Here is a 26,119-nt window from a genome sequence, read left to right on the forward strand (position 1 = left end):
GCCACCGCCGCTCCGCACCCAGCTGCGGGCGCTGCCGCCACCAACGCCACACCCCCGCCGGGGCCGCGGGGCCGCGTAGGGCTCCTCCTCCTGGCTCCGGGGCTCCGGAGGCGGCTGGCCGCAGGCAGGTACCGTGACCCCGGCGGCTGCCCTGCCCGGTCCGGCCCGGGTCGGGTCTGGCCGAGCGGAGCCGGGCAGGACCGAGCCAGGCCGGGCCGCAATGACGAGAGGCCCCGGTACAGGCTGGCCGGCTGGCGCGCCTCGTCGCCATGGCAACGGCACCAGAGCCGCGGCGGGAGGGGCGGTGGAGAGCGATCCCCCAGCGGGGTGGGCACGGTCAGCTCCGGCGGCGGCCCTTCCCAATGCCCGCTGAGGCGCGTCTCTCCAGGCCCCGGCGCGGCGGCTGGCAGCCGTCACTTTGTCGGCCCTGCTGCGAGGGCGGAGGTGGCCGCCTCTCCCTTGGGCAACTCCCTGCCCGAGGTCTGACCCTGCTGCTGTCACCTCCTCGCGCCTCACTGCCGTTAAGCTGGGCGCAGAGGCAAAGCCCTGGGCGGTGGGAGGAGAGGTCAGGGTGTATGGAAGTCTGGGGAACGCTCGTTCAGGCCTGTGAGAGATGCCCACCTCTCTGGAGAGGCTGCTTCTCACCAGTTACTACGAACGTGAGCTGGCTTTGGTCCAAATACCTAAACTAGAAATGCCTGAAGGACACTCTGCTGTGTCAAAGTGGTCCTTGGAAACTGCCAGTCATGGAGCCCAGACAGACTCCTAGGGTAACCTGTTGTAGAGCATGCCTGACCTTCCTGTTCGGGAACATCTACTGTCATAGCAAATTTCCCTTGCTAAAAATAAGGCCAATGGATAAGAACAGTTTTGCCATGTTTGCTCACTTTTAGCTCTGTAGGTTTGCTTGTAGGTATGTTGCAAGTGACCAGTGACATTACCATTTCTGCCAGAGGTTTCCTGATGACTGCCAATCCCCGACTACACTTGGCAGTGGTCTGCAAAATTTGGCTTTTCTTTTTGTTGCTGTCATTAGAGCACATTAGTTTAAGCTAAATACACATTAAATAGATTTATTTATCCTTATTCAAAGAATAAGGCAACAGTATTGTTACCTTCAGGAGGTGAGTGAGACTTTCCAAAATCATGTCATAATCTTACATAGCACTTTTTTACTGCCTTCTTATGTTTTAGCTTTAGGGTGTACTAGGACCAAGCTTCAAGTTTTTCTTTATGAGACATTCATAAGCTTGCTGCTTACAGAAAATTCACATCCACAGTAATTTGCAGACTTCCAGATTACATTTTTAGCAGTAATCATCAGCACTAGCAAAATGTGGTAAATACAATAAAATGTGGTAAAAACTACTAGTCTTAAAAGTTACTGTCAATTTCAGTAGTACAAACTCAGATGTTACAGCCACTTAGCTATATTTAATACTAATTTTGGGAGTTCTTTTATTTCAGACACTGCTTTTAAGACAAAGATATCATGGATAAATATGAAATCATTAAAAAAATTGGAGAAGGATCTTTTGGCAAAATATTCTTGGCAAAAGGAAAAGCGGATAATGAGCAATGTGTTATCAAAGAGATCAATTTAACTAAGGTAAAACAACAAAACCTGTATGATAACAGTAGTTATTTACCTGGTTGTAGTTGTTGCACTTAGATAGGGTATGAACTTGGGTTACAGTTTATCTCCTTTGTAGTTCCATCTTGATTATATAGAGTTAAACTTTCCAAAGACTGTACTCTTTGCTAATTTAGTGATTTTACATGCATAGATAAAATCAGCATTTTTCTATTAACAGTGTTTACTTTTCACTGCATTTTTGTTCCTTCTGAAACTTCTCCCTGCCTACAATGTGTGACACTATGTAATTCAAATTTTATAAGGTGGCTCAACAACAGTGGAACTATTAGCACTGAAATAACAACAATTTTATGATACATTTCTCTCAACTTTTTAATTTCTTCCCCTCACCCATATTTTCAGACATGAGTAATTCACAAGGGAGTCTTTCTAGTTCTCTTTTATGTTTATGGCAGTTTGATTTACCAGATAGAATTCCCATTCTGTAACTGTCAGCATCTGAGCTGCTTGGCTAGAATGTCTTTCTAGGAGAAGGGAAATTATTTTTAGGAAGCTGTTGATCCTATGTGGTTTAGACTTCTGTTTTAGAATGAGCTGAATTGGGCCATAAAAGTGTGGCCTTTCTATTTGTTGAGGCAGGATAGGATCCATAGCTCAGTTACCAGAGGAATATCACTCCTGATCTAGTTCCAGAAAGACTGGCAATTACAGTCCCTGTGATTTCAATACAGAGGTTTCAACAGTCAATTTCAATGAGTGCCCACATGCTCTTCCCAGGTCTTTCACTGTTTTCGGCCACACTAGTGGATTGATAATATATTAGAGAGTTACAATAGAAGAACGAATCTTTATCTATTATTGCTGGGAAGAGCTATGTAACTTCGAGATTCCAACTCAGAAAAAATGTTGTTCAGTATTTCTGCTTCACCTTGGTACATAGTGTTTTTGCAGGAATGTTTTATAACCATGTAAATATTTTTAAAAGTGTTAAACATATCATTGCTAGCATATAGTTTCTTAATTCTTTGTAGATGCATGTGAAAGAAAAAGAAGCCTCTGAGAAAGAAGTCATCCTTTTGGCCAAGATGAAGCATGCAAATATCGTAACCTTCTATGCTTCTTTGCAAGGTTTACTTTTAACATTTTGGGTTGGTTTGTGATTATAGGAGTAAAAGACAGCAAAACCTACGTTGTTAATATTGCCTAACTTTAAGCCTGTCCCCAGCCCCTTACTTTCCAGTGGAGATAGGTCCTGACTCCTAAATGTGAGGTATCAAGTTCAGTCATCACTTTGCCTCTTCATGTGTGTTTATGTGACCTAAGATACTATGGCATGAATGCTGGATGCTGGGATGAATTTATTGCTGTAGTAATGAGTAATAAAGGAAAAATGCTACTTTTGCTTTCAGAAAACAACAAGCTATATATTGTGATGGAATACTGTGATGGTGGAGATTTAATGAAGCGGATAAATATGCAGCATGGAGTGCTGTTTGAAGAAGACCAGGTGAAAGAAATTATCTTTAGAAAAAAGGGCATATTATGAAAAAACACATTGTTTGAATGATCACTTGTTTTCTAGCCTGTTAAAATAACTGAGCATGTTAAAAAAACTTTGTTAGTTAAAATGGGAGTTTAGAGTTTGCTTTTTACACTGCTTTAAGATCTTGATTCCTAAGCAGTATTTTGATGCCATTTTTATCCCCTTTCCCTCCCATTGCTCCTTCCAACGTGGATGCACTTTTCTTCTGTATTAGTAGTATACCTACTAAGCCAGAAAGACTTTATATTGAAAGGTATTTTAGAATTATGTGGGATATATTCTGTAAAAGTTCTTCATCTGTTTATGGTATTTGCATTGCAGCATATCCTGCTTTATACTGAGCTCAATGGTAAATCTCTGATTCGTTTCATTTGGATTGAGACTTTCCTGATGCCATTTAGATAGTTAAACCAGCACAGAAAAACAAGCCCAAACATCTCTCTGCTTTTAAGCCACATTCATATACGTTTTATTTTGTAAATAGATGAGTATAATAGGTATTGCAGTTCAGAAGTTCTCACTATTCCTTACTTATTCCTTTATTTTCTTACTAACTCTTAGCTTTCTGAAGGAAATTTTCTCTTACATGTTGATCTTAGTGTGCTGAACTCTGAGGTTATTTAGTCATGCATAGTCTACTTTAGCAGGTGCAATGAAAATTTATCTGGAAACAACACAGATAATATCAAGCCTGTTGGTGGAAATTTACTCTAAAGCATAAAAGCGGTAAAAAACTCAGAAATATTGTGGCTTTTCTTTTTGCTTTAGTAGTAAAAGGGGAACTTCTTAGTAGAGAAGTCAGTTGGAAGTGAATTCCAGGTTCACAAATCATGAATTTTAAGATCCTACTGGGACTCATACTAGAGGTAAGAGAGAACATGAGAAAAAATAAAGAGAGGACAAAACCACAGATCATGAAAACATAAAAGAGAGAACCAAGACACAGAAGCCCCTTGACAACAGGACAGAAAAATATGTACCCAAGGAAAGGCAAAGGAAGTACAGACAGAAGAATGGATTATAGAAGCTAAAGATACATCTGCCAATCAAGAAAGGACAGCAAACTGCCAATTTAACATAGCATTGTTAAAATATCTTTAGATTTTCAAATGTATGACTAAGAAAGCCTCATATGTGGCATTGGCCTTATTCAGAATATCAGCTGCTTCATGTAAAGCATTACAAAATAGAAGATTATTACTTTTCAGTCTTTCATGACCATTAATTTTCTTAAATAGAAAAGCATGTAAGCACATTTTACTTTTGTTTCTGAATTAAGTTCAAAGGCCTTTATTCAAGAAAACACATTTATATTTAAAGTTAAAGGTATATTTAAGAGCTGTACTGGGTAAAAGGCTTACTTACCATGCAAGTTTCTTCACCGCTCCCTTCTTTCACCAATTTCAGTCCTTTGTCCTTTGTTTCTTTCTTTTTTTTTTTTTTTTTTGTCTGGACCACATTCACTAAGACTGTAAATACAACGACTGAGTGGTATGACTTCCATCACTGAGGGTGAAAAAGACACTTCCCAATTCTGTCTGAGTTGTTATTCTAACTCATTTCTAAATGAAGGTCTAGTATTCTTGCTGTCACTTGACTTGGTTCTTCAGTCCTTGCTCAAGTACTCATCCTGTCGTAGTCAGTGAAAACCTGATGGGGATAAGGCAAGTGGAGCAGGTAACCATTTCCATTTAGTTTTGTGATAGCACTAAAAAAGGAAAGGAGAAGTCTATGGCACTTATTTAAAAAAATATTTCTTATTATTTGATATTCTATATGTGCTACATACTTCAGATTTTGTTGTTGCCTTGATACATTTCAGTAAGATGCCCCATTGGACATTAGAGTCACACAAATTTATAGATACCTGTTCCCTTTATCTTCCACTGCAGATTCTGAGTTGGTTTGTGCAGATCTCCTTGGGCTTGAAGCATATTCATGACAAGAAGATTTTACACAGAGATGTAAAAGCACAGGTAGTAAGACTGGTACTGCAGAGGGGGGTGTCTTTGTGTTTTAAAAAGATATGCTTAAGAAGCCCTGCCATATTTCATTTTCATACATGAGTTTTGGTTTTATTTGCAGAACATTTTTCTTAGCAATAATGGAAAAGTAGCAAAGCTTGGAGACTTTGGCATAGCAAGAGAGTTGAACAGGTAAGGACATTTTTTAATTAGTCTGTGACCTACACCAGATAGGACTGTTCAGAGCGTGCTCAGAATGCAACCTGAATGTGCAAATTTGTTTGTGGATTGTGCTTGTGCAGGAGGTCTGGAATACAAAGGGTCTGTGTAGTGGCCCAGGCAAAACCACTACAGTTTGATACTACAATTTTGTTCTGTTATTTTAAAACATGCCATCCTGCATAAAACCACAGATGTATCTGGCCTAGTAACCAGACTTCTGTTATGTATAGGACATAGGGTGGGGAAGCTTCAGTCTTTCCTTATTCTTTGTGGAACTGACATGAAGAGATTGTGGAGGCACCACTTGTGCTCTTGCAGCTAATGAGAGTCACTTTTGATGCCTCATAAAAAAAGAAAGAAAAAAGCATTAGAAACTTAGGAAAAAATATAAGAAAACAGTTTGTACAGGTTTTATTTGCATATCCACCCAGAGTATGCCTATATTATTTTTTTTAAAGGGAGAGAAGCCACCCTATAGGCCTGAGAGTAAATGGCCTGGCACAGCATGGCTTGCATTTGTATGGCTAAACTATGTTCTGCCAAAGAGGTTGGCCTTATCTTTCCTAGCTTTGAGGACGAGGTTGCCCTGTCCTGCATAGTGGCCAAATGTTGTCTAGGACAGTGCTTTTTGGTGCGACTAAAACATTCCAGAGGGCTTGCTAACAACAGTACAATGCTTGAGTTTGATCTCTTTTTGAGCTGCTTGATTATCTTTGACCTTGGCAGGATATTGTGGCTAAGAACATCTACAGTTTAATTAGGTATTGTATGGAAAGTTGATTTCCTCTATTGATAATTTTGCAGGTTGTCCCAGTAGCATCAGTCCTTCTCAGTTGCTTTGTACTCCACCTACTGCAATTAATTTGTTAAAACATTTCCTATCCCTAAATTAAGTCAGTAGAAGTTTAATGACACTTCTGTCTACACAGCAACAGTAGTAAAGAGAACAGATAACTTTAACCAACATAGACAATTTGCTCATTCTCTTCAGATATACTTAACTGTGTACATGAATTAGGTACCTTTATACATTCTTTTCATGGACACACAGCCCATGTAATTTCTGTCAAGGACCCATCAGATTGGCTTTGGGCTTAGGCCTGCATAACCTTGCAAGTTCAGTGTGCATCAGAGCTAGGAAGTCTTGCTGAGAGTTGGAGTGTATTTGTGGTGGTTTAGGCTCATCCAGGAACAAAGGACCATGATCAGCCACAAGTACTAAGGGCCTTTGGAATACCCTAAGGACAGGGAGGGCTCAGTTGCCACTTATGGTCCCAGGCAAAACAGACAAGACTACTCAACTTGGGGAGGAAAACAGAACTTAATCAAATCCACCACCAACTAAAACCATAAAACCCCAAAACATAACAAACAGAAAACACCACAGAGTGATACAATGATGAACACCACAACCAGCCCTTAAAGACCATCTTACCCCCCAACCCTCCCTTCTTCCTGGGCTCAGAGCCCTGATCCTGGTGTCTTTATCTCCTCTCGCCATGAACAGCTCAATGGGGGAGGGAATGGGAGTTTCAGTCAGTTTTTTCCTGATGGCTCCCACCACTTATCTCTCCTCAATGCAGCTGGACTCCTTACCAGTCCTCCCTGCTCCAGCATGGGGTCCCTCACACACCCGGCAGCCCTGCACAGGCTGCTCTGATGTGTGTTCATCCCACAGGCTGCAGCTCCTCTCTGCCTCTCGTGTGGGTCTGCTCTGCGGCCTGCAGGCTCTCCAGCACGGCCTGCGCCATGGCTGCCTCCTCACACAGTCCCTCGCCCGTCTGAGTGCACTCACATGGAGCTGCTGGTGGCTCTCAGTCCTGCCATTGCCCTCCATGGGTTGCAGGGGCATAGCCTATGTTCTACTTCTCTGACTGTGGGGTCCACGTGGTTGCCTCCATCTTGTCCCACTCCTTCACCTCATCTTCCAGCTCAGATTTCCCTTCTTAAATAATGATGGCAGAGATGCCAGATTGGCATGGCCAGGCTGGAGGTGAGTCCACCTCAGAGCCAGGGCTTGTTTCAAGAACTATTTACCGAGGCCACCATTGCAGCTGCCTCCCCTTTTTACGAAGCAAAAAAGCAGCTCCACACAAATCCATGACAATATTGGATTAGCTTGATTGGGTAGTACCTTGATCCAAGCCCGCTCATCTCCAGGGATATGCTCTATCGCTATTCTAGCTGCAATCTTTGCCAGCTCTTATATCTTTGTGACAGGTGTGTTTGTGATCAGAGACCTACTCTTCAGTGCCTCTGTTTTCCACCTCTAAACTGCTTATGCAGAAAGTGCCCACCTTTGAAAGTGTTCAGGGCATAGTTGCATTATAGATTGCTTTAACATAGCAGAATAGTACATAGCAGATAGGAAGTAAACCTCAGAATTTGAATGTCCAAGTACAGATATTTTTAAAGAGTATTTAATAGGCTTATACAACAAAATCATTGGAGCTTGATAGCACTTTTCCTCATGTAACAAGTGAATTAAGTTTCTAAGGCTCTCCTTTCCTCTTCCCCTGGGGTATACAAAGGCATTTTCATTTCTGTTTGCCAAAATGCAAGATAGCGTCCAGTACTTTTACTTGCAGTTAGGGGTCTGTGTCTCTGGTACTCACACTTCATATGCTCAAAGAGTGTTACTTACAACTTTATTGACATCTAGTATAGAGTGAGAGGATTCACACTCTCTGAGTGTCTGTTTCTCTCCACTGACTTGCCAGTGACTTGGAGACATCCACAGATAACTAAAAGGAAGTGAAATTAATCCAACTGGTGCTATTTGGTTACACCTTCACAAATCAGGGCCAAAGATGGAATTACAATTCATTTACTCCTTTAGTTTCTGGACAGCACTTACTCCTTTCACTGGTTCTGGCTTGTGTGACTGACTACTACCTCTCATATTCGTAGTTCAATGAGACGTTTCAGACTTCTCATGTTTTGCAGCATCTTTGACAGCTTTCAGAATTCTCTGTTAATGATAAACATTCTTTGCTTACAATGCTCGTGAAAAGTGGGGAAAAGAGGATTCTTGTGTTTTATGTTGAAGTGCAGACAATCTCCACTATAAAAATAGTTGGTAATTTTTGCACAGAACTGGTAATTACTTTAGTTTTCCTTGGAATGTTTCATTATTCAACTACTTGGAGAGCAGAAGTAATGACCTATGTGGATTTTTAGAATCATAGAAATGTTTTGGCTGAAAGAGACCTTTAGGATTGTTGAGTCCAGCCTTTTTCACCTGAGGCAGAGAAGCCTCTAGTTCAATTGCTTGTGAACTTTTTCAGCGTGTAAGCCTTTTTGTTCATTGTGTTTCATTAGCACTGTGGAGTTTGCCCATACCTGTGTAGGGACTCCCTATTATCTGTCACCTGAGATTTGTGAAAATCGACCATATAACAATAAAACGTAAGTCTGTGTCTTTCCTTTGTATGCTTGTGCACAAGAGAACTTATTTTAGTAATGTCGTGGTTTAAATCAGTATTTCTGCAGGGCACCAGGAATTTCACTTGTCACCCTTTGTGAAGTTTTCTATTGTTGTGTACAATAATTAGGTGCATCAATTGTACACAGCAACCATGTTATACTGTGCAATATTGCCAATTGTGTTTTGACTGAGAGTGTCCAGAGTATAGCAATCATGAAATTATTGTGATTCATCACAGGCTTAGTATAATTATGGTTTTTGATTTTATAAAATAAGTTGTGCTTTAAACATAAAGTTTAATCTCATTCTCTTCTAATACTCCTTCTTACTAGTGGCAGGTGGTTAGTTGTAGATATTTTTTCCTTTGCTTTATCTGCTTCTCCATTAAATATTAAATTTCTCCCTGTGTTTTCAACATGTAATAGACAATGAAATGGATCTTTTCAGTTCCAAGTTTATTAATTTTTGATACACTTATTTATGATCTATAAAAATGCATTAAAATGAAAGCTGCAACATTGGCAATTTGGGAGCTTTGCAGTAGCCACCTGCAGGAAAGACAAATAGATCTGAGAATTGTAAAGGCTCACTCCAGCTTGACACAAAATATCAGATGAGAAGCACCAAAAAGTCAGGAGCTGAGTAGGTTAGACCCCCTTATCTTTGAGGGTAATGTGATCAACACCAAATGTTCTGGAGCCCAGAGTGGCATCTCAGATCTAAGGGTGCTATTCACACAGATTTGCTCCCTTATTGTCTCCTTAATTATCAGGTCAGCCAGAGCTAGCTTTGCCCTTCATCCTGCTAGGAATATTAAGCAGGCATTCTTTATGTCATGTGCCTTTTCACATGACATAACAGTGATAGTGATATCACTATTGAATCATTACAGTGAATCATGATAGTGATGGTACCTAGTTCAGTATCACAGAAATATTGGTAACACAACTAAAAAGAAATGTCTAGTTGTTCTTTTCAGTACATCTTATGAAATGTTAAAAATTGCACCAATGTCGATCCGTGATGGAATAATGTTAAATAAATTCGAGAGCTGAGAAAAGGTGCTTGTTACATGTGTGAAAATATTATAGTCTGTTCCCTGAAACTTTAATTACTTTTTATTCACAGAGATGTTTGGTCTCTTGGCTGTGTGCTTTATGAGCTATGTGCACTAAAGCATCCTGTAAGTACCTTAAAATCAGATTGTTTTCATATAATTAAAAAAGGCAGTGAACAGCGTGGAAAAACAGTGTCAGTAAAAGTATTAATGGCCAGCTGCTAGAATTATTTTCAACTTGTTTACTGATATTAAAGAATGACTGCCAGTATTTAATTTTTCATATTGAGTCAGTTTTGTGCATACTATGTGTTCTGTTGTGTTTCTACAATGTGTATATATGTGTGTGTGTATGTACACACATCAAACATATATTTACTTTTTAGTAAGTACTAAACTTTTTCAAAAGGCAGGTGAACAGTGGAAAGAATTGAAGGCAAACTTCGAGGTTAAGCTTTAGGCATATATTTTACTAATTTCTATTTGAAAATATCAGTCTATATTTACTAAAAGTTTGAAACCCACATTTCCCCTGAAAAGAATTTGAGTCCCCAGAAGCATTTTCCTAAGGGTTTTGTTTTCTTTGGAAGCTGTCAGAAAATAACTGAGAGGGCATCTTCAGGAAGCTGTGTTGTCCTCAGGCTGATCTGAGCCTCAGATTACCCTTAGCCTGTGAGTATTATGTGAAGGAAACACAACAGAGACTAATCCCAACAACAGGAAAAAGGATCAGAACAGAACAGAAAAAGGTTGACCTTTTGCTGAGCTTGGATGTGAGAGAAGGCAGAGCAGCACTAATAGGGAAAGCAGTTGTGCAAGGTCAGCAAGTACCTTTTTCCAGGCTGGGCTATCTAGTTTGTCCTAACCAGCAGTACTTACTGCCCTCTTTTTACTGTTTTCATTGATTAAGTTTGAAGGCAATAGTTTTCACCAGCTGGTGGTGAAGATCTGCAGAGGACATTTTCACCCAGTGTCTCCCAACTATTCATATGATCTGAGGATCTTAATTTCCCAGTTGTTTAAAGTATCTCCCAGAGACCGGCCATCTATCAGTTCTATTCTAAGGAAGCCTTTCTTGCAGAAGCTTGTTCTCAGGTATTTGCCCCCTGAGGTAAGTGCTTTTACTGCTAAGCACCGAGAAAATCATGTATGGAAGTAGTAGAAATCGTTCTATCAGAGATCTTTTTTCTTACAGCTGGCACAGGAAGAATTCGGTTTCAGTATAGTAAATAGAAAGGCTCCTTCAGTATCACAGTCTGGAACCAAGCAGATACAAGGTAATAATAATGTTGTTTAACATGAATTCTACATTAACATTTGTTAGTTATATGTGATGGCTATAACTTTCTCCAGCAGTCATTATGGCACATTTGAGTACAAGAATTTCACACAAAGGTAAAAATAAAAAGAGGAGAGAACTGCAACAACAGAAGCCTTCACTCCATAGCTGTCCTGTTCAGGAAAGACAGCTTTCAAGAGCAGTTCTTCGGCAGTGTTCAGCTAGAAAAGCTGCCCTAGGAAAATAATAAAACTAATAAAAATGTATTTTACAAAATATTATAGATTAGATTAAATTGTGAGAGACAGTGAACTCGATTTGGATTTAGTACTCATTGGTAGGTCAGATTATGTGTGCACGTTCTTAGAAAACGGGAGTCTAAATGGTATCTTTGTATGAACTGCTGAATACCTGGCACGTTTCTGGCAGCATAACTTTTTCCTTATTCGGTATTCCATATATCATAGTTATTCCTTACATTTATCTTTGAAAGTATTAAAGTAGTTTAAAAAGCTTCTCGAAATAAACCTATGTAGTTACTTAACCACACTATGGACTTTATTTTTCCCCAAAGAAAGTTCTTCAGCAGTGTAGAAAACCATATTATTTTGGAAATGACTTTCAATGAGATTCATCTGCCTTCAGGATTAATGCAATTTGGACAGAGGCACCTGAACACCTAAATCACTTAGACATTTTATAAAATTTCTATGGTCATATACTCATAATTTTCATATATTTTATCAGCCAGGAAAGATACTCTCACAGTCATTACTCAGGAAAGATTTAAAACTCACTGAGAAACTGTTTAATCCTAGGAAGGACATTGCTTTCCATAATTGCAGCTAAAGTATTTACAAACTTCTGACTGACCAGATTTCACAAGCACATGAACGTTGTCTAGCAATTTATAGAATACCAAGGGCCAGGCTTAGAAAGGGAATGTCTAAGCCTCTAATGAAATCTGAGCCTAAGAATCACACCTCCTGTTTTCTGTTCTTGGTACCAGCCTGAAGTCAGCATTGTAGTTTATAGAGGTCTTCCATTTATTATTCAGTGTGCTTTGCAAAACTAATCTACTTCACATGAGTGTGAGAAATCATAATGCTTTCAAAAGCACGCCATTCTAAGAATGAAAGGCTGAATGCCTAGGAAGGGTGAAGTATGGTGACGGTGTTTGTTAGCCCAACCTGCCCATATTAGGTATATGCATCCTACTATGGTTTGCAACTACAGGATCATTAATAGTGTAGAGAGCATAGAATGTAACCTCTTGATCTTTTATTGTTAAAAGCATATAAACTTCTACAAAGGAGAGTCCAGGACCAAGTTTCTCCAGAATCTGGAATGGTAGTGCCTGTGAAGAAACAAGAATTATTTCAAAGAAATGCATGGAAACCTCCTTCAAGGGAACAACGGCCTATTTTTCAGGTGTTGTGCATCTGCGTTTTTATAATATTTAATCATCTTCAGAAGTCAAATTTCTGCTCTTAGAAAAGATCCTTTAAAAGTCTCCCACCATAGAAAAGTTTGTGAATGTCTTGCCACACTGATATCACGCAGCGGCGGCGAGACGATCACCTTCTCTCTATTTTTCTTATGAGAAATGGAAAAGACAGTCTTGTCACAAAGTAGAAATACAGGGATGTTTCATCACAGTAAGGACTTTGAGAAATGAAAGGCAAGATCCCACAGGCATATAATCAAAGAGATGGTGAAATGAAGTAGCATGGTGCTCCCCAGAAACCAGCAAGCGATGCATATACTGCCCAAAACTACATCCCAGGTTCCCCTTGCTCTCACATGTCAAAATTAGACTCTCCTGGAATTAATTCAGTGCTTTAGGCTTCAAAACAATGAAGGGATTCTGGGGCAATAACACTCCAGAGTGCAAAGCCCCATGCTGATTGACTCACACAACAATATGGGCTGCTGCTTAATGACAGGAGCTGATGGAACAGGGGAAAAAGAAGAGAAAATAGTAAGATTACATAAGCCCTGAGAAGTTAGGAAGTTTCTGGATTGTAAGTGAAAGGATTTGGAAGACTTGCACTAAGTGTACTGTAGACAGCTTATATGACTATGCAACTAGAAGGACAGGAAGTTAATTCAAGCTTGCACTGATACAAACAAGAACAGGTAAATTAACATCCTTTATTACATTTTCAGCCACAGATCTCCAAATTTAAGATGGAAGAAGGGCCAGAAAGTATTAGAGTACGTGGCCATTATGGTCATTACTACAGTAAGCTTGACAGCTTGCAGAGGAAAGCTAATGCACATTATGACCTTTCTCATATCAGCCAAAGATTTGAGGAATACTATAAAATAAAAGGACAAGTTGCATCTCCACCCCCACCACCCAACTGGTAAGCTTTTCTCACTCTATTTGTTAGTGGTGAACTGGTCTTACATGTTTTGACTTATCAGCCTTCCTGAATAGGTAACACTGGACGTGGTTTATTCAGTATAATTCCTTCCCTGCTTAGTCTTTGATAGTTTTTTACATACAATTATTGCACAACAACATAGCTTCTGCCTGTCCAGAAGTTCCTTCTGAATGTCCTGATGTTTTGACAACATTTCGTTGTCGAAATGTCTCCTTAATCGCAGCATTTTATTAGGTAAGAAGTAAAATACATGGTTTTTGTAGTCTTTCTGGTTATCTCAAGGATAAACACCGTCTTTCCTTCCCACCACGATCAGAGTGATATAAAAACCAAAACCAGCTCTCCACTTGAGGGAACAGAGTAGGAGGCAGGTCATGAAAATGTATGTTTTTCCTGCAGAGCCTGTATTTTGGTTTCAGATATAAAGACTCTTTGTCCAGGAATGCATTTACTTCAAAGCTTTTCTCTTACAAAGCAGAGGCACAACCTTTTTGTTACTTTAAAGATTGCCTGGTCATTGCATGATTGGCCATTTTAGGTGTGGATGAGCTTTAAAAATCTTGAGAAAGGAAGGTAAGGGATTTTCAGTTCTCACTACCTGCAGATCCTTCCTTTAAGGCTGACTGAATCATTAATTTTTGTTCAATGACAACAGTGTTTAGGATGTTTTAGTTAAGTATCATCAGCTATAGAATATCTTGTCTAAGGACAAAATCAATGCAGTTTTGTTCCCTGGGGCACAAGTGGAATCTGAAGGTATGAATTTAAATAAATAGAAATCAAGGAGCTTATGAGTGAGTGCTGTTTTTTTAATACCTAAAACCAAGAGGTAAACCACAAGAGGAAACCACATAAATACAAAGTTAGGCTGATAGAATTAGGTACTGAGGAGAAAGGAAAAAGAAAAGCTGTTGGATACACAACTTCCATTCTGACAATTTCCATTTCTTTTGAGGATCAGGAAAACCAACTTTATTAACACTTTCACATTCCATTTATCGAATAAAAGGCAGAGAAGGACTTTGCTGCACTCTTCAGAAGGCTAGTGTATCTGAAATAATTAATGGGAAGGGGAATATCTGAAGTGGCTAAGTTTTCATTTTGTTATTTTACTCGTGTTCCATATCTATACATATTTTATACATATTTATTTTTGTAGTACAAAGAGAGCTCTGTTTGTCACATATGATAGAACCTGTAGAGAATTATTTGTGCAGAAGATAGCAGAGTCTGTGAAATAAAATGTAGAATATAAGGGTGGTGATCAATGTCACAGAATCAAGTTGGAGGCCTGTGGCCAGTGGAGTTCCACAGGGATGGGTTCTGGGGCCAGTCTTGTTCAACGTCATCAGCAACCTGGATGAGGGGACAGAGCAAGTTGGCTGATGACACCAAACTGGGAGGACTGGCTGATTCCCCAGAAGGCTGTGCTGCCATTCAGTGGGATCTCGACCGACTTGAGAGTTGAGCAGAGAGGAACCTCATGAGGTTCAACAAGGACAAGTGCAGAGTCCTGTATCTGGGAAAGAACAACCCCACGCACCAGTACAGGCTGGGGGTTGAACTGCTGGAGAGCAGCTCTGCAGAGAGAGACCTGGGAGTCCTGATTGATAATAAACTGAACATGAGCCAGCAATGTGCCCTCGTGGCCAAGAAGGCCAATGGCATCCTGGGATGCATCAAGAAGAGTGTGGCCAGCAGGTCAAGGGAGGTTCTTCTCCCCCTCTACTGTGCCCTGGTGAGGCCTCATCTGGAGTCCTGTGTCCAGTTCTGGGCTCCTCAGCTCAAGAGGGACAGAGAACTTCTGGAAAGAGTCCAGTGCAGGGCCACCAAGATGATCAGGGGACTGGAACATCTTTCATATGAGGAAAGGCTGCAGGAACTGGGGCTGTTTAGTCTGGAGAAGAGGAGACTGAGGGGAGATCTTACTAACATTTACAAATACCTAAATGGTGAGTGTCAGGAGGTTGGGACATCCCTTTTTTCTATAGTAGCTAGCAACAGGACAAGGGGTAATGGGCTGAAGCTGGAACACAAAAAGTTCCACTTAAACATAAGAAAAAACTATTTGACTGTTCAGGTGAGGGAGCCCTGGCACAGGCTGCCCAGAGGGGTTGTGGAGTCTCCTTCCTTGGAGGTCTTCAAGACCCGCCTGGTCGTGTTCCTATGCGACCTGATCTAGGTGAACCTGCTTCTGCAGGGGAGGTAGACTAGATGATCTGTAGAGGTTCCTTCCAACCTCTACCATTCTATGATTCTATGTGAATATCACTTTCTTCTGTCAGGTGTGCAGAATATCTTCAAAGGCGTGTTGAAGCCCAACAGTACAAGATAAATGTTGAAAAACAGCTGGTAAGTAATACTGAATCATGGAATAAAATCTGTACAAGAAACTAAATGTAAATCCAAAAAATAATTGAAATTTCTTCAACAGCAATCTGCAACACTGATGGGTAGAAAGTTCTGCTCTAGCAAATTCGTTGATCTGCTCTGCAGATGCTCATCTTTAGGTTTTATTTTCTAATACAAAACTCTAGCAATCTAAAATTCTGCTATAAGTTTTTCCTCCAAAATACACACTTGTCTGCACTATTCAGGTGTAACAGGGAGAGTGAATTGTGTGAGCACTGAAGGAAAGGTTTCTAAATGCAGATGCCTTTACTCTGGGATTTATTCCTACATCTGTAGGGACTGCGACCATCCTCTGCTGACCTATATCACGACCAAATACAGCAGCAGGAAAAAAAGGAAGAACATCTCAAAAACCATCATCAGGACGTGTCTAGAAAGAATGAAATGAAAGAGCAGGTAAATGAAATATATTCCTTATCTACTTAAAGCTGTCTTTGTACGCTCCTTGACAGTAGTGCTCTTTACATAAGAATTGATTCCTTTTCATCTGGCCACTAGGGAAATATAAGCTGTTTTCATCTGATTCCATCTTACATAAACTGGTGAAGACTTGCACAAAAACTGATGTACATAATAATTTCATAAACTGTGGCCTTAATTTTTTTTTAACTTCTGCTGAGATTAGAGGAGTTACATCACCAAACAAATGTTTGAGGACAATAGATCCTCACATTTACAAATCAGAGAAAACAGTCATATATACATTACTAATGCACATATATTGTTTGTAAGTCATACTATGACATTTAGAATGGGATATAGTTAGTAGAATGTGATGCATACTACTTCCCTTTTTATGTTACAATTTTTGGAGATTATTTTATACAGAAACAATACGTGTTTCTGATTTTGGTTTTGGATGACAGAGAAAATAAACCTATATTTCTTTCCTATATGAACACATGTAAATACAGTTATTCTTTTTATCTTTGATTTATTAAAAAATGCTGGAATTAATATGAATATAATAACTTTTATGTAATGGTCAGACTTTGGAATAAAAACATACTCATCAGGTACACATTCTTCAGAGACTGTTGCTGTTTAGTTCCACAAAGTCTACTAAACATGCCAAATCATGACATTTAACCAATTTGTCCATTTGTAAAAGGGCAAATTGGGATAGACTGGCATGTAAACAGTAACAGAGACATCCTTAATACAAAAATTATCTTTTGACCAAATCTGAGGTTTGTGTTCCAAACCATAGGAATGTTGAAGCTTCTCTAAGAAAAGATCACCAGATTTTCTTTCGTTTTGGGAAGCAGGTTACAATACAATAACTATTACATCATGTTTTGTCCTCCTTATTTCCAATCCTCTATTTTTGGATTGCAACCTTAGCATCATTACTTAGACAGTCCTTAGGTTATTCTTGGGATTAGCTGGTTTAGATACAAGTCTACAGACAAGTTAATAAGAAACAGACTGGAAAACTTCACAAAGGTTAATGTCTGGAAGAGTTATACCTCCAAAGTGCCCTGTAATAGGAGTGATCAAGCAATCTTTAAAATTGGCAGTAAAGGACACTAATTTCTTTTTCTCCTGTATACACAGTTAGCTATCCATAGAATACTTTGTTTAGCAAGTATTATTTCTGTATGTATTTCTATCACATGCATGTTCTAACTTACTGTTCATCAATAGGAGTACCTGAAACAATTGCAGAAAATTCGGGAAGAATATCACAGCGATATCAAAGAATTCAGATTTAGAGCAGAATTACTCCAGGTACCAAAGCTCAAACACACACAGAGTCATAGTTCCTTTTTCTTTGTTAAGCTAACACACTTAATTTGAAATAGAAATGAATGTTGTGTAAAAATGTTCCCTAGGAGAACCAAAAAATACAAGATAAGACCTATCTTGTGAGTCAAGGGAAGGCTGAGGATGAGTCTGAAACCAAAGATACAGCTGGAACAGCAGAAGAATCACTTCAGGTATCAGTACCATCCTCTACTCTAGACTCTACTCTCTGTAGAGATGACCCCCCACCTTGCTACAACTGCCCTTCAGGAAGTGGTAGACTGATCATATCTCCTCTCAGCCTCCTCCAAGCTAAAATATACATGTATATTCTGTTTCCAAATAGTGTATTTAAAGTTGATCTTTTTCCCCCCCCCCTTCCAGGACATGGAAGAAAACTGTAAACAAGTCAGGCTCCAGGACAAGCAAGACCAAAAAGTCTTAAAAAAGAAACATAACACAAAGGTATCCATCCTTACTGTTGTATATGTTTACATTTTCGTGTTGCATCTGTACATTTCAAATTATTGTGTTACCATGGTAGCTCTGGATATCAAGCTATTTGGAAGTCAGCTAATCAAGAGTGCTGGTCCACTGTTCATTAAAAGTTTATATGAAAAGATAGAATCACTAAAAAGATCAATAAGCTTTTCTAATCATTTGAAGGAGACTCTTTTTAGATATTCTGAGGTAGTAGTTGATCCCTACCTACTCATCTTTATATCAAACTGCATTAGTAGTGTATGGGAAATCACATTTACTCAGAGCTTAATTGAAGTCAAGTCAGGATGCTAATTTTTTAACATTTTATTATCACAGAATTATAGAATCACAGAATGGTAGGGTTGGAAGGGACCTTTAGAGATCATCTAGTCCAACCCCCCTGCAGAAGCAGGTTCACCTAGATCAGGTCGCATAGGAACATGTCCAGGCGGGTCTTGAAGACCTCCAAGGAAGGAGACTCCACAACCCCTCTGGGCAGCCTGTGCCAGGGCTCCCTCACCTGAACAGTCAAATAGGTTTTTCTTATGTTTAAATGGAACTTTTTGTATTCCAGCTTCAGCCCATTACCCCTTGTCCTGTTGCTAGCTACTGTAGAAAAATGGGATGTCCCAACCTCCTGACACCCACCCTTTAGATATTTATAAATGTTAATAAGATCTCCCCTCAGTCTCCTCTTCTCCAGACTAAACAGCCCCAGTTCCTGCAGCCTTTCCTCATATGAAAGATGTTCCAGTCCCCTGATCATCTTGGTGGCCCTGCACTGGACTCTTTCCAGAAGTTCTCTGTCCCTCTTGAGCTGAGGAGCCCAGAACTGGACACAGGACTCCAGATGAGGCCTCACCAGGGCACAGTAGAGGGGGAGAAGAACTCCCTTGGCCTGCTGGCCACACTCTTCTTGATGCATCCCAGGATGCCATTGGCCGTCTTGGCCACGAGGGCACATTGCTGGCTCATATTTAGCTTATTGTCAATCGGGACTCCCAGGTCTCTCTCTGCAGAGCTGCTCTTCAGCAGTTCGACACCTAGCCTGTACTGCTGCAGAGGGGTGTTCCTTCCCAGATGCAGGACTCTGCACTTGTCCTTGTTGAACCTCATGAGGCTCGTCTCTGCCCAACTCTCAAGCCGGTGGAGATCTCGCTGAATGGCAGCACAGCCTTCTGGGGAATCAGCCAGTCCTCCCAGTTTGGTGTCATCAGGGAACTTGCTGAGGGTACACTCTGTCCCCTCATCCAGGTCGTTGATGAAGACATTGAAAAAGACTGGCCCCAGCACCAATCCCTGTGGAACTCCACTGGCCACAGGCCTCCAACTTGTCTCTGTGCCATTGATCACCACCCTCTGGGCTCTGTCATTCAGCCAGCTCTTGATCCACCTCACCGTCCACCCATCCAAGCCACACTGCCTGAGCTTTCTGATGACGGTGTTATGGGAGACCATTAATACTGGTTGAGAAGCAGCTAAGAACCAACCCTGTATTGCAAGGATTTAAATCATTATCAAAGACAACTTAGATTAAAAAGTGGATTCAGTAATTTGGAAAAAATCCATCAACTATATTTAGAAAAGTCTATTTTTGTGCAATTTGTTCAACTGTGATCTTGAATGAAGTGTCTGAATTTTCTTTAGGGAGGAGTAAAGTTTGAAATTAACTTGGATGTATGTGTTTCTGAGGAAGACAACCTTCAAAAAGCTGAGGTATGTTGTAGTTATACTCAAAGTATTTGCATCAGTAATCTGAAACCATGACAGTAACTCCATTATCCAGGGTTTGCTTCCATTACCATTGTCCTCTACCTTTGTTTTAATGAAGCCTCCTATTGAGGTTGTCAGTATGCCATTGACGTATTGCATATGTCGGACCTTCAAAAGGATACTTGCTTAGAAGAAAATTGGATGATATCTGGGTCAGTCTTTCACATGGTAAAAACTGAAGGACTGTGGGCATTTAAATGTTGTAAATTGGGCTTGGAGGAAAAACCCCTTCTCAAAATTGAGTTAGTCTGCAAACGCCAAATTTCATTTGTAAATTGTTTTAGTGCAATTGATTGGGGGGGGACCTCATGAATACTTACAAGTATTTAAAAGGTTTATGTCAAGAGGATGGAGTGACACTTTTTTCTGTAGTGTCCAGTGATGGGACCAGGGGTAATGGACAAAAGCTGCAACACAAGAAGTTCCACTTCAACTTAAGGAAAAACTTCTTTCCTGTGAGAGTGAGGGAGCCCTGGCACAGGCTGCCCAGGGAGGGTGTGAAGTCTCCTTCTCTGGAGGTTTTAAAACCCACTTGGACATGCTGCTGTGTGACCTGATCTAGGTGGACCTGTTTGAGCAGGGGGGTTGGACTGGATGATCTTTAGAGGTCCCTTCCAACCCCTACCATTCTATGATTCCTGTTTCTTTTCACTAGTACTGTATCCCATAGTAAAAAATAATATTGTGATGAACCAGCTGTTATTTACAAAAAGTAAAAACCTTATGTTATTTAATTTATTAAAGTGATTGACATGTGTAATAGCTACCTCCTAAGATTTGTATTACTAATAAAAAAAATAAGATCAAAAAATATTTCTAACAGCAACATTGAGAATGTAATTTCTTTCTAGAAGATATATTCTTAATTTTTAAAGCAGTGTTTTGTCATTCATTTGTTTCACATCTCATGCAGCTCTCTGACACTCAAATCACAATGTGACTTTTGAGCTCTGCTGCTTCACCTTTTGTTACCCGGTTTTCCTGTACATACAAGAGAATGGCTGGCAAACACATTAAAAGGGAAAAGTGATCAGTTATTGTCTCAAATTTATTTTCTTTTGCAGAGTAACCTATTGTTTTTTCAGATACTAGATAAACTCAGCGAGACTTTAACTTTGGAGGATGGTGAGAATCTTAAGGAGGAATTGGTGGAAGTTTATGGAGATCCTATGAACAGAGCTTTGGAAGAACAATTTGAACACCAAACAGGTATTTCGTGCAGAAATGCAGTGCTGAGTATTAATCCTGAAAATTACATAGGAGTTAAGTAAATTCAGTAACTCCAGGCTATAGCAAGGTTATTTGATGAGCTCTCTTTTTATATCCTATATTATAGTCACACTGAAATCTACTTAAAACGAATGAAATAACTTTGCCTTCTCTTTTTCTTCTCCTTAGAATCCAGTGACATAGATGACATGAAAGAAAACAGAAAACATTGGCAAGCTGGAGCCCCTCAGACACTGCTGAGTTTTTTAGCTGGTGCTGATGTCACATCTGTATGTCCTACTATGGCTGAAAATGAACTTGGTAAGAAAGTTTTGGTTTTCAGTGGAAGTAGGGAGCTGCTAAGATGCAGCTATACTACTTACAGACCTTTGTCAAAACAATTCCATACCAGAATGTTCACAGGGTCTAGCAAGCTTTTAATTGCAGGACTTCATAGTAACTGAAGTTATTGCATGTGTTGTACCATAGGATGCAGCTGTCATTCTCCTTTCTGTATAATATTGCAATCAAGTTGTGCTGCCCGGACACATGAAGAGGGCTGCATTTGATGAATCATGTGGTGGCCTGGGTAACAACAGCTAAAATTAACAGTCTATGCAACTAACCAACACCGCTTTCTCAGACCTTGAGTTGATGACTAACAAGAACTGGGGCAGCCAGTTCCCAGCACTGTCCCAGAGACTGGTGGAGTTCTGGTTTCCCTCCCCACACACCAGTGTTGCCACACAGTCACAAGTACGTGTTCACCCAGGTGTGCCTGTGGTGATGCTGCCTTTCAGAGAAAGCTAATGGATAGGTGTCTATGGGCTTGTTTAGTCTGGAGGAGGATGAGGGGAGACATGATCACTGTCTGCAACCACTTGAAAGGAGCTTGTAGAGAAGTGGAAGTTAGTCTGTTCTCCCAAGTAATGAGTGATAGGACAAGAGGAAATGGCCTCAAGTTGCACCAGGGGAGGTTTGGATTGGAGATTAGGAAGAACTTTTTCACTGAGAGGGTTGTTAGACACTGGCACAGGCTGCCCAGGGAGATCGGTGGAGTCACCATCCCTGGAGACAGATAAGACGTGTAGGTGACGTGGTGAGGGACATGGCTTAGTGGTGGGCTTGGCAGAGTTAGGTTAGTAATTGGACTTGTTGGTCTTAAAGGTCTTTTCCAAAGATTCTATGATTCCTACGGTATCAGCCAAGTATCTCCAGTGACTGCTGCAAACAAGGACCACTTGCAGCATTCTAGTGTGCTCTTAGTGCCTCCAATACACAGAAGTAACCTGAAGAGTTTGCACGGAGAGTGAACACAAGGCAGAATATTATTAATATGTCTCTTCCTGTTCATTCTACCTGAGATGAAAGTTCATAGGATGAAAAAGAAACAAGAACTTCTTTGACATTTTTTCAGCCCCAAGAAGCCAACAAGTTTGAGAGCAAGGACTGCTTAATGAAGCCTGTCCAATCCCAGGCTTAATAAACAGTTACTTGAGCATTAAAACTGGTGTTATAAACTTTTAGTGACAAACAGTCCAAACTATTTTTTTCTCTACAATATCCATCAGATCAAATATTTTGAAAAAATTCAGGAATATCCCATAAATGACAAAAAAAAAGTTTCCAGCGTTACACATAAAGAAGAAATCAGTGTCAAGACTAGGAAGTCTGAATGTGACAAAAGACAGTACCAAGCTACAGTCATGCTTTAGTGACCCGAGAACTTGCTGTTTTTCAGCTGACCATGCTATTCTGCCTGAAGACATCCCAGAACACAGGAAGCAGTGGAAACAAACACCACCAGGGACACTCCTGAACATCTTAGCAAAAGCAGAGTTGTCAAATGATTCCTTCATCCGGCTTGAAGAAGAAACAGGTAGGACATTTGTCACTATAAATTCTGCAAGTTATTATTTCTTCTACTGTTGGTGGAGGGTCTGTGATGTGAACTGCCAGTTGGCAAGCTGGAGAGACATGGGCAGCCTGTCCCAGCAGCCACTGCTCTGTCCTGTAGCCATGAAGGCCTCTTTCAGGCCTCTTCTGTTTTCAATAGCAGGGCAAAGGGCAAGCCCTACTTGCCGGCTGTTACTTTCATGGAGGTAAGCTACTGCAGCCGGCAAGTTAGCAGGTACCACAAAGCAGGAGCTAGCCCCTGCAACTGTTGAGGATGAAGAACACTGTAAAAAGCATTTATATAAATATATGTGTTTCTGTAGAACAGCTGTAAATTGTAGTAGATGGTGACCACAATAGTGACTTTACAAGGTGGTCTATGCTGATACAGCTGACACTGAAATTAATTCAAACTCACCTACACTGCAGTTTCCCTAAAGTAACAGGCTGTTTTAAAAATGACATTTACTTTGAATCCAAGTTGTTAGCTAAAAAGCCAGAGTATTTTCCACAGAAAGGTGCTTTAAATACTGTGAAGTACTGTGTCCAGTTCTGGGCTCCTCAGCTCAAGAGGGACAGGGAACTTCTGGAGAGAGTCCAGTGCAGGGCCACTGAGATGATCAGGGGACTGGAACATCTTTCGTACAAGGAGAGGCTTCAGGAACTGGGGCTGTTTAGTCTGGAGGAGACTGAGGGGGGAATCTCATTAATATTTACAATTATCTAAATGGTGGGTGTCAGGAGGTTGGGACATCCCTTTTTTCTATGGTATCTAGCAACAGGACAAGGGGTAATGGGATGAAGCTGGAACACAAAAAGTTCCACTTAAATATAAGAAAAAACTATTTGACTGTTCAGGTGAGGGAGCCCTGGCACAGGCTGCCCAGAGGGGTTGTGGAGTCTCCTTCCTTGGAGGTCTTCAAGACGTGTCTGGACATGTTCCTATGCGACCTGATCTAGGTGGACCTGCGTCTGCAGGGGAATTGGACTAGATGATCTCTAAAGGTCCCTTCCAACCCTACCACTCTATGATTCTATGAAATATAGCCCAGAATCATGGTTTTATGCACAATTGCCGATCTACTGAATGTGCATAATTGGACAACAGGACTTTTAAGACAGCTAAATTGTATGTGCCAAGTTTCAACAATCTTAATGGATCATGAGAAGTATCTTTCACTTGCAGCTGTGCAGTCAGCATTCTCCTGCTAATTATGTCTCACATTGTCTTGTAGCATAAGAAGCTCTTTGAAAACTGCCCCATCCTGAAGGGTAAAACAGCTAAATAAACCAGCTAAATTCCTCTCCGAAGACTAGCTTTATTGCTTATGCTTTAAAAAGGTAGATTGAAACTGCTTTTCCCTAATGCCAGCAGTTCATAGAGCTAAAGCAAGAATAAGTCACACAGCTATTCCAATTGCTGTTGCTTTTATCAGTTCATTTTTTATTGAAATACAGTGCTCTCTCAAGACTCAGTTTTGCCCTGTTACTCAAGCTGACATTTGTGGAGTACAGTGTTATCCAAACTCACAGATTTCTCTTGGATCATCTTAGAGTTCACTAAAACAACAACTCAGTGTTGTTCTTCCGCCTTCAGGCTAGGGTTGCCCATCAGTCTTTGGAAGCCAGCCTTTTTAGGTAACCATAGGTATATCCAAGCAGTAACTGTCAGTCTTTCCCAAACAGTACCCCCCAAAGTTTCCCACTGAAAATGCCCATCCCTGTATTGGGAATTCAAACCTGCTAACAGCAGATCACCTTTCTTTCTTAACTTTAGTAGACCTTTGGTTATGGTCTACACTCTAGTTTCTACTAAGCAGAAGTTACAAGCCACTGTCTAAAATGTGTGATGAAGAACAACAGAAGCAGGTATTTTACATTGTTGTAATTTGAACCACAAAAGATTCAAGTGTTTACTTATTTGCTATTACTTTACATACACTTTTACACTTAGCTAATACACAATTAAACATTTTTCTTCCTTTCCATAAGGGAGATTAACTGTGTTGCCTCCAAAAGAAAACAAGGAAGATGATTCAGAAACATGCTCAGCTATTGCTGTTGATGAAGGCAGACTTGAGCCAAGATCAGATGATGAAGACACGTAAGTTAAGCACATCAGAAGAAAAATCCATACAACATAACATTTCCATGAAATGACAGGTTGCATTGCCTAAAGCTTTTCTTCTGTTCTTTTAAATTCATAAATGAAGAAAACTGACTTGTTTTGCAGAGTCTGCTAATTTAATCCTGTAATTTAATACACCACATGCCAACATTGTCATTAAAAATGTTGTGCCAAGTATTAACGTGGCTTTGCAGCTCCTCTTCCCTTACCTCATACAGGTAAACAGCCTCGTGAAGAAAGAACAAACAGTTCACGTTATGTGTGTTGCTTGTATATTCTTTGTCAAGTGTTTAAACAAAGTTTCAAACACTCTGAAAGGAGAAAGGCTTGTAACAAAGATATATTTAATTAATACTATTATCTTGTTTTGCCTAACAGAAATTTTGAAGATTCTGAAGATGAACTCAAACATGAGCTGGAGGAATCTCTGGAAAAAGTGGCAACTTCCTCAGCAGAGAGAAGCATGGAGCCTGTCATCCTTTCAATAAATAAAGATCAAACAGATGAAGAAAATATGAGTTTACCTTGCAAACTAGTTGGTAACTCTGACAATCGTTTAAGTGATGATGCATATCATGAAAAAGGCAATCAGGAAGCAAGAGCTACCTGGAGCCCCAGCACAGTTACTGCTCCAAAAATTTAACTTGCTTGAAATTTCAACCACATCAGTAACAAAACTGAAGGATAGCTGACATTAAATGCCAAGTAAAGCAACTGCTTTTCAATAGTCCTAAATGCTGAATTAATAGAAGGTTGCTACTTTCAACTTTATTGTTCTAAACTGTGCAGGACATCTCTGACAACGCTTGCTTGCATCTGATAGCATCCTCTCTTTAACTGCTTTTGTATCATTTAAGAAAGTCTCCTAGTCAGTATATTGTATTTCCCTATCTCAGTTGACTCCATGTTTTAAGCAGCTCTTCCAGCTGTCCTTATTTCTGTGTACTGCCAATACAGCTTTATAATCTATAGTTTCATTTACCCAGTACTGAC

At 40.2% G+C, this 26,119-nt stretch overlaps 1 protein-coding gene across 1 annotated transcript; it reads left to right on the forward strand.

The window, feature by feature from the left end:
- The first annotated feature begins 1,492 nt into the window (after positions 1-1,492).
- NEK5 (NIMA related kinase 5) lies at positions 1,493-25,821 on the forward strand. Its single transcript, XM_062020464.1, has 22 exons — positions 1,493-1,609; positions 2,629-2,725; positions 3,007-3,104; positions 5,033-5,116; positions 5,226-5,296; positions 8,648-8,734; positions 9,882-9,936; positions 10,721-10,921; positions 11,006-11,087; positions 12,384-12,520; positions 13,259-13,458; positions 15,765-15,831; positions 16,168-16,287; positions 17,539-17,622; positions 17,727-17,831; positions 18,022-18,102; positions 19,768-19,836; positions 20,979-21,102; positions 21,292-21,423; positions 22,844-22,981; positions 24,991-25,102; positions 25,505-25,821. Exons 1-22 carry the CDS (start codon positions 1,493-1,495, stop codon positions 25,767-25,769), a joined length of 2,526 nt encoding a protein of 841 aa, XP_061876448.1. The 3' UTR covers positions 25,770-25,821.
- The last annotated feature ends 298 nt before the right edge of the window (positions 25,822-26,119 follow it).

This window comes from Colius striatus, chromosome 1 (assembly GCF_028858725.1).
Source record: "Colius striatus isolate bColStr4 chromosome 1, bColStr4.1.hap1, whole genome shotgun sequence".
In the NCBI taxonomy this organism is placed as follows: Eukaryota; Metazoa; Chordata; class Aves; order Coliiformes; family Coliidae; genus Colius; species Colius striatus.